This window comes from Cololabis saira, chromosome 13 (assembly GCF_033807715.1).
Source record: "Cololabis saira isolate AMF1-May2022 chromosome 13, fColSai1.1, whole genome shotgun sequence".
NCBI lineage: Eukaryota > Metazoa > Chordata > Actinopteri > Beloniformes > Belonidae > Cololabis > Cololabis saira.
Window position 1 is genome coordinate 32,077,734 of NC_084599.1, and position 15,093 is coordinate 32,092,826.

Below are 15,093 nucleotides of genomic sequence, written 5' to 3' on the forward strand. Positions count from 1 at the left end.
CATGTTGGGACAAGCTGAAGAATACATCTGTATCACAAAACCCACATCTGGATAAGCTGGATAAAGCCGTCCAGTTTGATCAAATTTTCCTCCAAAATCTATTTTTTTTAAGTCACAAAAAAGCTGCATTTCTCATTTGTCTTATCCAACCGACACTTTCCCCTTCCGGTATACCTTCATTTCGTTTCAGGTTCAGGAATATGTGGGCTCAAAGGAATTTCGTGGACGATTTTTTTTTAAAAGGTAGAGAAAAAACTGCTGACATTACAGTTGAGAAAGTAGATCTGAGAGAAAAGGATGAGAAAAGAAGCGATGTGGGCAAAGGAAGAAAAGGCCAAATAATAGAGGTGTGCGGCCATTTAGTGTCCCCAAAAAGCTCTTCTAAAAAGATATGGAGAATTCAAACTGTACTAGAGCAGATGCCGGGCGAGAAAAACAAGCGCGTGCGTCCATGTGTGTGACAGGGGAAGCGTGGTGGTTGAGGGCAGCGTCTTGCTCCGACTTGTACGGCAGGCTGGAATAAAAGACTGTTTTGATCCTCACCAGCTTTCAGATGGGCCTCTTCACATGCTATAATGACAACTTCTCCTCTCCTTGAAGGAAACGCATTTTCACGCACGCCAAGATATCTAGCAAATTATAGATCTGTGGGTATTTTCACTTTGCAAAGCTCGATGCTCAAACAGGGGCGCTGTGCCATCTGAATGTGCGACTGAGCCATTAGAAAAGTTTGGAGGAGACTGAACTGAAGTAAAGATCTTCTCAACCGTGACTCAGAACATTTCATGTCATCTAAAGTACAACGCTGCTGTTGGTCTCTCGCCCCACAACAGAAGCAAAGTTGAACATTTTTCCACCGTAACAACAACACAAATGTTGTTGATGAATGCATTCTGTTAGTGGGATGCCACTCCCTTTGGTTCCTGCTGATTGTACAAGATGCTGCATAATTCAGCTTTCACTTGCTGGAAACGGCATTCCTCATCTCAGGTTTTACAAACTACCACAGCCGATCCATCGTGTTTCACTTAAATAACAAAGCATCACAACAAAGTTTGAAGGTAATCTTTCATGTTTGCATGATCTGAGCAGCCACATGCTGCATTCATCTGGGTTAGAGCTCTTTGAAGGTTGTTTTGAAGGTCTGCAGCCTGGCAGCTTCAGGGTATGCAGACTGTCAGGAGAAAAGAGAAGCCCGGCTCGTGTTTCTGGTGGGCTCCTGAGCCCTGTGAGTTTCTGTGTGGACTGGAGCCGCCAAGATCTGCTCATCGGCGTGGTTCATTTTTGTTTATCCAGGCCTGAAGGGTTCTTCAAACATTGTTGCTAAGCAGTTTTGTTTTTACCTTTTGATATACTTGAAAATCAGTGAGGAGAGAAAGTAAAGTGGAACGGGAAAGGGTTTTGTTTTTTTGGACATAAATCCACAGCAGCCTTGTATTTTCATAACTTTTTTAGACATCATGAGACGTTCTGACCCATCTATAAAGATATATATATCTTTATATATATATATATATATATATATATATATATATATATATATACATATATATATATATATATATATATATATATATATATATATATATATATATATATATATATATATATATATATATATATATATATATATATATATATATAAAAATCATTATTAATAGAGGTAGGATATCTGCTGAGAGGATCTGTTATGGAGACTAATGGCAACTCCACAACCGCAGCCCCTTCTGCCGAGTAATTCCCTTCGGCCCGGTAACGTGCAACTAGGCCAGAGAGAGTCATGATGGCAGCACACGGCGCTGCTGTCAGCATGCCGTCTTCTTGAAGGGGTCTTTCATAACTGGAAGAGAAAGCATGTTCTGACACGAACAGCATTCCAGACCACAGCTTCGCTGCCGTCTCCTTCCACCGTCGCACTCCTCCGCAGGAACAGCAGGTGATCTCGTTCTCTTTTTAGCCTTTTAAAACAAGTCAGTGTTTTCACCGTTTGGTTGGTCAGTTCTGTCATCAGATCTAGGCGTTTTTGCTTTTCCTTCACAAACCAAAAGTCAGATTCAAAAGGGCCCTGTTGCACTTAAAAGCATTTATTCAGATCATGCCTACTTCCAAAAGAAAACTCTAAAGTCGTACATGATGTCATTTTTGTGTTGAACCAAAGCATTCATCACAGCAGCCCTCCCCAAATACGGGATAATTGAAAACGCCTGAAGTAAATAAGCCAACGAGCTCACAGGCGACAAAAGCAGAATCACGAAATGCAAAAAAAAGGAAAACATGAAAAGACATAGTCACTATTTCAACCACAGAATCAGACCACCAACAACACTCGAGAAAAGAACCACAAACAGATTATCTTTATCAGACTTCAATAAACTTGGACAGATTGAAAACTTCCTGTTGACAGCGGGTGCGGAGGACTCATAATCTGAGTGTAGGAACTAAAACTCCATGAAAACAGCTGTTTGAATTACAAGCGACTGCAGTTACTGCAATGCAGATTTTTTTTAAAAGGGGGGTAAAAAAAAGGGAAAAAGGGGAACTGCCTCTAAGAGCTATAAAAAGTTTACTGTGGCCAGAAAGTACTAAAATATAAACGCTTTTATAGAGTTTTCTTTATGTCATCGAGGCCCTCTAGTAGGCTATATTTCAAAAAAATTCTTAGAGGTATTTATTTTTGGCACTCCCTGCTTCCATGTTTTGCTTTTTGTTGCCTGATGGCAAAATAAAACGGGCGGCATGAGTGAACACAAACACGACTTTAAAGTCTTCACCTTGAGGCTTCATGTAATGCTGATGTGCAGTTTTCACGTTATCGGACTTGATATCAATCCCACGATCTTCTGCAGGGGATGCACATGACTTGATAGCGCAACTTACTGCCAGTCAACACCCCGCCACCCCCCATGTGGCATGTTACCTCATGCAGAAAATTAGCGCAGAAAAGGAAGTAAAAGCAAAGACGGGGTAATAACTTCCACCAGCAACTGTTCTGTAGATGCAAACACAAAGCTACGTGCAAGAGAGGTCGATTTTAAAATTTCCATACAGGAGCCGGAGCAGCCTCTCTCGTCTGTGCCATCACGGCGTGAGAGACAATGCGCCCCGTGCACGGACAACTCACACCCCTGACCTGAAGGTAACAGATGGCCGGGGCACAAAACACAAGGCCGCGTCCCTCTCTGTGAGAACACGCAGAAAGAAAAGAGAGAGAGAGAGGTGGTGGATGGATGGATGAGGAGGAGGACTGCTGTGGGTTGTGAAAGCTATCAGGAAAAAATTTCTGGATCCGCTGCCATGGACCTGCGCCATTTGAGCCCATAAGTAAGTATATTCTCCTCTAAATCCTTTGAGTGGCTGAATCTTCTTTCTCCTCTAAGACAAAGCACTTGATCCACTTTCCCATAGGTTTTTCATTTCTTTCCTGCAGTCCCCTCCTCGTCCTAAAGGCCCCCTTTTTATTTTGATAAGAGTAAAACAACATACCAGCCACTTTTCTTCTCCACACAGACAGAACTTTGTTGTGTATACAGAGTTTTTGAGCCCCTTCAAGGGGGAATCTTTTGCCATGTGCCATACATTCCTGTTGACACCCATTCATATGCTAATGAGGATTCTCAGTGTAGATTTTTCTTTTTTACACCAGGGCAGCTCTGGGATCGCTCGGGGTTACATCACATGTCAACGCCTGCATCCCACAGAGGCGTCCTGGCAGCGCTGCCTACGATGCTGCCGCCACTTCCTCCTCAGTACTGGCCTCAACCCAAACCCCTTTCTATGTTGCAGCTCTTTCTGTCGCTGCTTGTCCTGTCTAATAGTTGCCTTAAACATAAGATTTGAGTAGTAGCCCGAATAAGCAAAACAAAGAGAAAATGAACTATAAAAAAATTGAAATAAATCCCTGCAGCGCCTGAAAAAAAACGCTCCATTGGGGTCTGCAGAACCATAACGGTCTGAAATCATCCCTCACCTTTGTGCTCCCCCTCATGTGAGTCATAGTTCTTGTAAAATCATCCTGATATGAACCCTGACGCCTCAACTTACTCCTCAATCATCTCATCTGTTTTCAGAAGGTCCATAAATCTGTCCAGGCGCAAAAGACAAGACAAATCATTGCAACGCCGCCCCCTGTCATGCATTGAGGAGAAAAACAAAAACAAAAGAACAAACAAAAAGCTCTGCAGCTAAGTAACGAGGTTTCTGGCATCATCCAGAAAAGCAGATGCCACAATCCTTGAGAGGATTTGACAGCAGTCCAGGAGGATTACGTTACACCTGCACCTGCATCCCAAGCTTGAAACCACAGCGCCAGCGAGAATTAATGTTCCTTTAATAATCAAAAAAGAAAAAAGAAAAAGGTTGAGCAATACTGTAAAAACACAACCCTCAGTGTTGATGTGTTTTTTAAAGGATTAGCTTAGCGATTTGGGGAATTTCTGGTTGCGGTTAAGCATTAAAAAGAAGAGCATCTATATCCAAAAGCTACAGTCAGCTGCCAGTTAATTCAAAGGAAACGCTAAGGAAATGCTAAATCTTCTGTTCTCATATTCACTATAGTAGTAACTTAGCTTCACGGTTGCTGCTGGGTAGATTTTGTAACCGTCGATGCCAGACTAACCGTCTTGTTGTTGAAACATAAGCTTCGTGCCCGCCGAAGCTCAGTTACAGCATAATGTACAGACTGTGCAAAAAAAAAAAAAACTGGACAACCCCTCTGTGATGTCATCAGAGGGTTTCTCAAGAGTTTATCTGACTGTCGGGGGAAATGCCATGTCCGCTTCTCCACTGCGAGTACACCTAGTCTGGACTTGTGTACTACGAGGACGACTCAGCAGAATGCACATCGAAGCACGCAGGCAGGCACGTCTCTCTTCCTGCAGTTGGAACAGGAGTGTACTTGTGTACTTGATAACGTCATAGCTCAGCTGTTGAAAAACGTCTACACATTAATCTGGTACAAAAAGAAATGCACTAAACATTAATACACCTGAGAATGGGCTGTGCATTTGCTAAAGCTTCAATATGTTTTTAAATGGGTTTTATGTTTTTGTATGTTATAAAGTTCGATGAAAGTCAAAAGACAAAACTGGGAATGGAGGAAATTTGTGAAAGTATGCTCCCGTTTTATAATTTAATTTACCTTAAAGCAGCACAACGTAACTTTCAGCTTTTGTTGAGTTTGGCGGCTCCTTTGGACAAAAGCGGTAGTGCTTTACCAGTAGTGTGGAAGGGTTCCTACCATGCTCCTCGAAGTTACATAGTACCAGTGAAGGCGATACAGACCCCTCAGACCATGACAGAGGTGTCATTAAACCTGTTGGAAGCTGATGTACCATCACAATGACTCTGGAAATATTATATTAAGGTGGAAAAGTTACATAGTGCTGCTTTAACTATTAGGTTATAACAACTATACTCTCACATGAAAATATCTAAAAACTACATTCTTTCAAACAAAAGCCACTTCTCTCTTCTATTGTTTTTGCTTGTTGGTGTGAAATGCATTGTGGGATGCATTACTCCAAGTCTGCACAAGTCTCCACCGAACCCAGCCTTGATAAAATGGACAGATAAAGTACACGTCCAGGGATTTGGACCAGATGTAACGAGAAAGGGACTTGAGTGCTGGAACAAGGACTTTGGCTGCAGAAGATGATGACGTTCACAAGTACACAACAACACAAGTACACATGGCACATCTTCATGAGAGCCGACTCTGCCCAACTGTGGCTAATCCCAAAAATGGGCAAACGGGTGGTATGAACCAGCCTGACAGGAAACTGGAACATGCCTTTACACTGTTTCCACATCCTAGCTGTTTTAGCTTACAATTTAACTTGCTGATTCTTTTCGTCGGATATGAATATTTAGGTTTTTAAATATCTGACATGTTTCGGCGATGACTTCCGCCTTCATCAGAGTCACACAATCATTTGTTTTAGCTATTTTAGCTCATGTTAACTAACGTTAATTAAATTCATTCTGATCAAATCTGTCCGTCCATCCTTGTTTCAGACGTTGCTACAAAAACAACATAGCAGAGCCAAAACTAGGACTGCCAGATTTACCGTGGCCGTCCGTTACCAGCCACGGGGCCAAGTATAGCCACAGTGCAGCTAGGTGGCTAACACTGGCCAAATGCCACTTTGGCTGCCAATCAGTAGCCGTCCCTCTCCGGCACCAGGGGTTTATGACCTCCAGGTGAACCACCGTCACCCCTGGACTCCCCCAGCCCAACCAAGAGCTGGTCCTGGTGGTCTGTGAGCTCTTTGAACGGCACAATAAGACATTATCTTTAAAAGAATAGTGACTATTCTCTCTCCGCTGTCACAGCTCACAGGTTCCCCACATATCTGGAGGGCTAAGTAGCGAAAGAGATGACAACTAACCATTTTAGACCATCAGTCACAATGCTGCTGTCACTTAAAGGAGCATGAGGCTCCTTTTAAGAAATGAGACTCATTAGCGCCACCCTTCGCCACGACGGGCGTCGGGGGTACTGCAGCCAACAGCGAAGCCGGCACGGGAGAACGAGGAGAACGCGCATGCAGCGTCATGTGACGGCACATCCGTAGGACAGTGCGGGAAATTCCGGTCACAATTGCAGCACATTTTGCAGCACACAGCCTGTTCAAGGCAATGGAGAGATACACTAGAGGGCTCATTCGTTTTGGTTTGGAACGCTTCATCTGACATTATTACTAGAAAACTTAAAACGTTTACGAATTTTTTTCATAAATCCTGCCTCAATCCTGCCTCATGCTCCTTTAAAAAGCAGTTGGTTGACTCACATTGGGCATCAGCCCCTAGTGGTCATTCAAGGAACTGTACATATATCGTCACTTCCTGCATCGATTACAGTAAGCAATAATGTGGCATTTAAATGTTCCCTTCTTGCTCTCCATTTATAAACCCATTTTCTAACCACTTAACAAGAACCAGACAAGGCATTCAGCCTTATATCATTCTTTTCTCTAATTTAAGTTAAGATAAGCTCAGGTAAGTCAAAGATAAGATATCCTGAGATAAGTAGCTGCTGGCAGTAGTTTCAAATATTATTCAAACTTATCAGGACGGAATGATTATTTTCATCTTACTCTCATTCAAAAAGTGATTTTTTTCTTTCTTTTTTTTTTTGTATTCCAGTATTTTTAACCTTTAGACCGAACATGAGGACAGGTCAATGTCCTCTCAGTTTGTACCAGATTTCTGGAACAGACAGGATCGCTTCTATTTGTGTTGTCTATGGCTCAGACTCAACACGAGGTTTGACGTGCGCGCCCCCCTGCGCGCTCCAAGTCTGGCCAAAATACGACACCTGGGTAATGCGTGCCTGCCGGCATGCCGGCTGTTCCAGCACACACGCACACACACAAATAAAAAACACTCCAACTGGATACGCAGAGTGGAGAAATGATGTGCCCAGTATCCCAAAGCCACAGATACACACACGCGAGGAGGAAAGGCTTTAAACACCGTGATTAAAGGATAAGTCAGGGCAGAAACAAATGAGCTCCCAGTAATGAATCCAATATGTTCTCCTATGACTTTACGGTGAAATTGAATTATTAAAATCAACACCCGGAGGGAAGAGCGGGTCTATTTTTAGGGGACTGGAAATATCTAGATATCTGCTTCAATCATGAGCGACCGAAACGCTCAGCGAGGAGGTTTGACCCAAGCCGAGCAGATGACTCGGGCCTCTGAAAGCTCCGGCCTTTTGTTTTGTTTTCTTTCTTCTTCTTTTTTTTCTCTTTTTAAATGCTTCTTTGTAAGATGCCGAGAGGCCCACAGTGGTAAGATAAGCCTGGGGTTGACCTTAATAAATACTTAATCACCCTTCATTTTGTTCCGTCATGGTGAGGAAATAAGTGACACGACGCAAACGCGTTAAACAACGGGAATGGCATCTGAAAAATTCCATCAAATGTCTCTTTAAAAATGCAAGCTACCACGGGGGTGTCAAGAGCAAATGACTGGGGAGGAACATGACAGCACCCCCTCAACCCCCCCCACTCTCAAACACACAAACACACACACACACACACACCAGGACCACCAAAAATGACCGCAGTGGCGTCTCTCCTGCTCTGGATTCCTCTGGCTGCAGCTGTGGAAAAGTTCAGCGGGGACAGGGGGGAAGGAGGGAAAACTAAGCAAGAAATGGGGGAAAATATGAGGATGAGAATTGGGGGACGCATGGAAACTAATCTCCAGCAAATTCTGTCCTCATTCCGAATCAAAGCCGGGAGGAGGAAACGGCTGCGATGAGCCGACAGTAGCCAGGAGTCAAACGGAGAGGCCCGCTGCCTGGCAACGCCGCAGAGCTCCGCATCCACCAGTGAAACACACCGACCGCCAACTACACGCTGCACAGCAGTGTCTTCCCACTCTGGTAAACACACCATTACGTTGGGTGCACTCACGAACACGCTGGCACCGCTACTATACCACCCGAACGCAGGAACACCAGGGTATTAAAACGGACGGAGATGTTTGTTGATCCATTTCCACATCCTCTGCAATGAAAGTCAGAGTAAACTTTGCCACATGGTTTCTGAATCTTGCTGCTGTTAATTTAGACCGGATGAAAAGAAAATACACAGTAAGGCGTATTGATGTTAGTCTGACTGCAGTCAGAAACCCATCAGAATCCCCCCCGATTTTCATCTTTCACGTTTACACAGCGATGTGAGGAAGCCCAGTCTGCTGAGATAAGATGCTCGGCAGCGTGACTTCGGTGACAGCTCCAAAACAGGCACCAAATTCACTCTGCATTGACTCATTGCCTGCTGTGTGCATCTTTATCCACCACAATATACTAACAATGTTGTGGAGAATCATTCAGAACATGTCACTGCGTATGGTTTCATGATACAGATGTTTTCAGGTTGTTACACTTGATTACAGGGACAATATCAAAAGGCAACCAGAAGATCATGTGACATATCATTTATAGTCAGATATTATTTCTTTACACACACACCCAAAGCCCGCCACCAACACAGCAAAAGAACGCTCTACCGGGAGAGAGAGTTAGTTGTTACTGAACTACACTGTGAGTGATGTGACCTAAGACCAGATGTGCTATGAGTCGTGTGTTAAAATGCACCTACATTAGTGTGAAGGAGAGAACCCACCACCGGTTAGAGAGTCTTAAAAGGAAAGCAAGAGGTCTGAGGTGTCTCGTCCCTTTGCTTTGCATCCAGAGGAGGAGGATTGGAGGGCGGACCGCCACCAGACGGAGTTTTACTAACAGGTGGAGGAGGATGGTAATAATCAGATGGGAGGAAGAAGGGGGAGAGCTCTCTGATTTAGAGGATCCCCTGGAGTCGAGACCATGCCGTGTAGCCTCCCTACCTGGCTGCTGCTGTTGCGGTGGCTTGAGTGTAGGCGACTTGGCCTTGACGGGTTTACCGCCTCGGCCGGACGTCGGGGCCGCTTGCTTACAGCCGCCGGGGGTCGTCTGAGGACAGGGACGATCCTGGCTCGGGCCTCCGGCGCCGGCCGAGGACGAGCCCTCGATCCGTTGCTTCATCTCAGACGACAAGAGGCGACCCTTGTGCATCCACTCTTGCATCTTGTTGACGGTGACGCCGTGGCCTTTGTTGACCTGCGCTCGGACTTCGGCCAGCTCCTGCCGGCCGTCCTGACCCAGATGCGCGTTGCTGTCCGAGGAACCGGTGAGGCTGTTGACGGAGCCGCTGCTCTCGTTGAACTGCTCACTGTGGTCCTCCGCTCCGTCGATGGCACTACGATGCACCCGAGGTTCCGACAGCTCGCCTGCCGCTTCTCCCCGTTTCCTTTCTCCACCTTCTTTCTCATCGCAGACGTCTGGACTCCCAGCTGCCTGACCGCAGCCCAAAGGTCTCCCCTGATACCTGATAGCTCCATCACTGGCAGATCGCAGTAAAGTGGGCCTTACAGCCAACGACAGGTCGGCCATGCTCTTACTGCTGAGCCTGGCCTCTGACTCCAGGTTCCCGGCGAGGCAGAGCAGGAGTGAGTCTGTATCAGAAACCTGCTGAGGACTCTGGTCGCCTCCCGAGGACCAGGAATCGCTGTCCATGTTTTTGACGGACAGCCTGGAGGACAGGCTGTCCCTGGACTGGCTACTGCTGGAAGAGCAGGCCTGTTGCTCGCCCAAACCACCACCAATCTGTTGCACGTCCATGTTGATATCATTCATGGCATTGATGAGGAGATAATAAGCCTCATGCAGCTGATTCCTAAGTCTGTCTGTCTCCTCTGCGCTGTTACCTTCCTCACCTTTCCCTCTGTCCTGACCCGGGCCCTCTGAAACCTCCACCCTGTCACCATCCGACGTGTGTCTAACTGCTTCGTAAAAGGGCAGAATTTCATTATCATAGTAGTCCTCATCTTCACTGTCTAACGGATACCTAAGTGGTGGGATGCTGGTAAGGGATGCCATTTTAAGGTCAATGTGTAACTCTGTAGGGAAAAAAGTGGGGCTCTGCAAAGCTGCTCCCGGGCCCCTGATGTCCCCTATGTCAGGCCCATAGCTCTCGATATCTCTGATTAAAACCTGCTCTTCCGTGCTGGCTGACGCGCAGCGAGGAGCGCACCGGGGGTCTCCTCCATCCCTGGCCTCTGTCCTCTCACTATCAGCAGCAGGAGCCGGGGCCCTGGTGGCCCCCGAATGCGCCTCTGGTCGGGGCGAGACGTGATTGTCCCCACCAAACCCGATGGAGTCCCCGGCGACGCTGCACTGCTGCAGCCTCCGGACGTGCGCTCCTGCTCCCGGGGGCCCCGCGCCGGTCCGACCAGGGGCCCGGGGCCCCCGGGGACCCCCGTCCTCCCCCCTGAGCGCCCTCCCACCACCTCCTTGCAGCGGGGCCCCCAGGAGCCCGTCATGGTCGCTCCTATCCACCACCCTGTCCCCGCCGCCCGGCCGCTGCGGACGTGCGCCGGCCGCCTCCAACGGCTCCGACGCGCCCGACGCGCCCCCCCCTGTCCCCGTCCCCTGTGACTGTCCCCCCGTCTGCTGCACCACGCAGCAGTTCTCGTACGTGCTCATTCTCCCCGCCATGAGGAGGTCCGGACCTGCCGGCAGCAGAACCAGGGGCCGAGGCTCTGGCGAGTCTCGGCGCGTCTGTGAAACTTTTGCGTTACCTTCGTGCGCCGCGGCGGCGGCGGCAGCGGAGCCGCATCCACCGCCGAGCGTCGCTCCCTTCTTGGATTTCTTCCCCCGGAGTTTCGCTAGTAAAGTCCTCCGCAGAGGATCAGCCATTCCTTTCCGCGTGTGCCTCTCTCTCTCCAGTCCAGCCCGAGCCCACCCCGCCGGTGTCTCTCAGCAGACTGGCTCCAGAGACAGGGAAGCAGCGAGCGGGTTGTCCTCGGCCAAAGCTCGCCGCGCGGACGCGCTGCTCTCCATTCTCCGCTGTCACCTCCGCTTCTGCCACCGGCACTGGAACCTCCTCGTTCACTCTGCTCACTGCACCACCTCTCCCTCCCTCCCTCCCTCTCCCTCTCTCTCTCTGTCTCCCTCTCCCTCTCCCTCTCTCTGTCTCCCTCTCTCTCACTCTCTCTCTGCTCCACACACCAGGGGCGAAAATCCCGTTTCATAGTTGGGGGGGACAATTACGACGGAGTATTAGGGCCAAACTAAGACAAAAAAAATTACGAGAATAAAGTCATAATATTACGATAATAAAGTCGTAAAATTACGAGAATAAAGTCATAATATTACGAGAATAAAGTCGCAATATTTTGAGAATAAAGTCTTAATATTTTGAGAATAAAGTCGTAAAATTACGAGAATAAAGTCATAATATTACGAGAATAAAGTCGTAATATTTTGAGAATAAAGTCGTAATATTTTGAGAATAAAGTCTTAATATTACGAGAATAAAGTCGTAATATTAAATATATTATATATATAACTTCACAAGATGCTGCTCAATATTCCTAATTTTAACACAAGACTGCTCTTCCTGTTAGAATTCTCATAAATTACCATTTTATTTTCATAATATTACGACTTTATTCTCATAAATTACGACTTTATTCTCGTAATATTACGACTTTATTCTCGATAATATTACGACTTTATTCTCGTAATGTTACGACTTTATTCTCGTAATGTTACGACTTTATTCTCGTAATTTTACGACTTTATTCTCGTAATATTACGACTTTATTCTCATAATATTACGACTTTATTCTCATAATATTATGACTTTATTCTATTACGACTTTATTCTCACAACATTACGACTTTATTCTCGTAATTTTACGACTTTATTCTCATTATATTATGACTTTATTCTCGTAATTTCCAATTTTTTTTTTGTCTTAGTTTGGCCCTAATACTCCGTTGTACAATAAACAGTAAAATCTTAGAGAATAAATCCAGGGGGGGACAAGGAATAAAAGTTTTAGCCTTCCTTTAATACAGCATTTTGACATTTTCAACTCTATCTCGCAAACAGGCAGAAGACCTTTCTTAGAGTAATACAAAACAATGGTATTAGGTGGAAGGTGGCAATAATACAGCACATAATAATAATAATAATGACTTGGATTTATATAGCGCCCTTCTAGGCACCCAGAGCGCTTTACAGAAATCATTATTCATTCATACACATTCTCTCCGGTGGTGGTAAACTACATTTGTAGCCACAGCTGCCCTGGGGCAGACTGACAGAAGCGTGGCTGCCATATCGCGCCTAACGGCCCCTCCGACCACCACCAACATTCACACACATTCATACACATTCACACGGGGCAAGGTGGGTAAGGTGTCTTGCCCAAGGACACTACGACAGCAAACTGGGACAGAGCGGGATTCGAACCGCCGACCTTCCGATCATTGGACGACCCGCTCTGCCACCTGAGCTACTGCCGTCCCCGCCATCTGACATAATACACTGCAAAAACCCAAAATCCAAAAGGATATTTGTCTTATTTCTAGTTAAAATGTCTCATTTTTAGTTAAAAAAATCTCATTACACTTAAAACAAGACTCATCACTGGAAAAAAAAAAACAAGTTTCACCTGTTTCAAGTAGATTTTCACTTAAAATAAGTAGAAAAATCTGCCAGTGGAACAAGATTGTTTTGCTTATAAGATAAATCTTGTCACACCGGCAGATTTTTCTACTTATTTCAAGTGAAAATTTACTTGAAACAGGTGAAAATTGTCAAATAACAAGTTATTTTTCTGGTGATGACTCTTGTTTTAAGTGTAATGAGATTTTACTGTTTATTATTATTTTCGATTTCGGTTTCGGCCACAAATTTTCATTTTGGTGCATCAATATACTACTGTATACTATACTATATAATATACTATACTACTGCATTGTTCCAAAATTATTAATTCCGTCTCAAATTATTCTAGGGGGGGACAGCTTTACTAATGGGGGGGACTTGTCCCCCCTGTCCCCCCCGGGATTTTCGCCCCTGCCACACACACTCACACACTTCTCCTCCCTCCCTCTCCCTCTCCCTCTCCCTCTCTCTCACTCTCTCTCTGCTCCACACACACTGACACTCACACACTTCTCCTCCCTCCCTCTTCCCCCGCTCTCCCCTCCTCTCTAGCGCCTCACCTCTCCCCGTGTTTGCAGCTCAGATGTTTGGAATATTTCCTTGGTTCAAAGTTCACAGATCTCCAACACAGGCTTTTTCAAAGAAAACTGCATGCAATCTTGACTGTATACCACTTAACTGTGTATGGTTTTTAACTTACAAGATATGAGCACCAGAATCACCTTTATTATCAGTTTAGAAAGAAAGACTTTATTGTCATTAGATGTCAGACATTAAATGAAATTTGGAGCGCTTCTCCATTTTGTGCCACAATAAATAAAATGCCATAAATAGAATAGAATAAATTAAAAATAGAAATTAAAGCTGCAAGCAGCGATGAACGAGCAAACGATTGAAAAAAATTTTCACTGAGTTTTGCGTGGGGTGGGGGGCCAGCTTCATGCAGGTAAGGTCAAGGACTGAAAACTAAGTCCGATGACACCACCCACGACTCTATGTCAAACCATTCAAAAGTTATGGCAGAAAATAGGGACTATCAAATATCGACCAATCAGAATAAGGGGCGGGGCTAATTTGCACCAATTATGTTCAAGGACTCAAAACTAAGTCCGATGACACCACTCAAGACTCTCTATGTCAAACCATTCAAAAGTTATGGCAGAAAGTAGGAACTATCAAATATGGACCAATCAGATGAAGGGGGGGGGCGCGCCTTTTGGCGTCTATCGTCGCCACGGTAACGCTTTTGACTGAGAAAAGTAACGCACATCGTCGCAGGATCGAGACGCACATTCTGATGTATAACACACCTGGGTGCACGTTACGGTTCGGGCCGCATTAACGGCCGAAGAAATGGCATAAATTGCGCCAAAATTACACGATTAATTCAAAATGTCCGACTTCCTTTTCGGTTTCGGCCATGGCGCCAAGAAACTTTTCTTTAAGTTGCGACATGATACAGGTGTGTACCAATTTTCGTGCATGTACGTCAAACCGTATTGTGGGGCTTGAGGCACAAAGTTTTCTAGGGGGCGATGTTGAGCCATTAGGCCACGCCCATTAATGCAAATCATTAAATATCAAATTTTTCGCCAGGCCTGGCTTGCGTGCAAAATTTGGTGACTTTTGGGGCACGTTTAGGGGGGCAAAAAGGCCCTCATTTCGTCGGAAGAAAAACGAGGAAAATAAAAACGAGGAAAACAATTCCTACAGATACAATAGGGCCTTCGCAGTGTAAGTGCTTGGGCCCTAATAAAAGCAAGGCAGAGTAGAATTACATTTACAGTGTCTGTATTCCTTGTCGTATGATTTCACCAGGATTGTTCTTATGGATTGGTGTGTGTTTTTATTTATTTTACACTTATTTAAAGTGCTGATGACTCTGGGGAAAAAAAGCCTGTTGGTCCTGGCGTTAGCGGCCGTGTAGCTCCGGCTCCGGCAGGTTGAATAGATGACGATGTTTGGCGCTCTGCTGGCGAATCGAAAAAAGCACCTATAATATAATGGCGTCATTGAAAAGAAATCCTACCTCTTATTGTAATCCTATAAAATGCATCCTGCAACTCGTGGTGAACATCAATAG

At 45.5% G+C, this 15,093-nt stretch overlaps 1 protein-coding gene across 2 annotated transcripts in view; it reads right to left on the reverse strand.

Moving 5' to 3' along the window:
* syde2 (synapse defective 1, Rho GTPase, homolog 2 (C. elegans)) overlaps positions 1-11,432 on the reverse strand; it is a 61,401-nt gene extending 49,969 nt beyond the window's left edge. The window contains exon 1 of one of the 2 annotated variants that reach the window (XM_061738669.1): positions 11,131-11,432. In XM_061738669.1, the coding sequence (XP_061594653.1) occupies positions 11,131-11,248 (118 nt within the window). In that variant the 5' untranslated portion in view covers positions 11,249-11,432. Of the gene's footprint in view, positions 1-9,357; positions 10,281-11,130 lie in introns of those variants that run through there. The other variant, XM_061738668.1, reaches the window with a different exon arrangement.
* Positions 11,433-15,093: the final 3,661 nt, after the last annotated feature.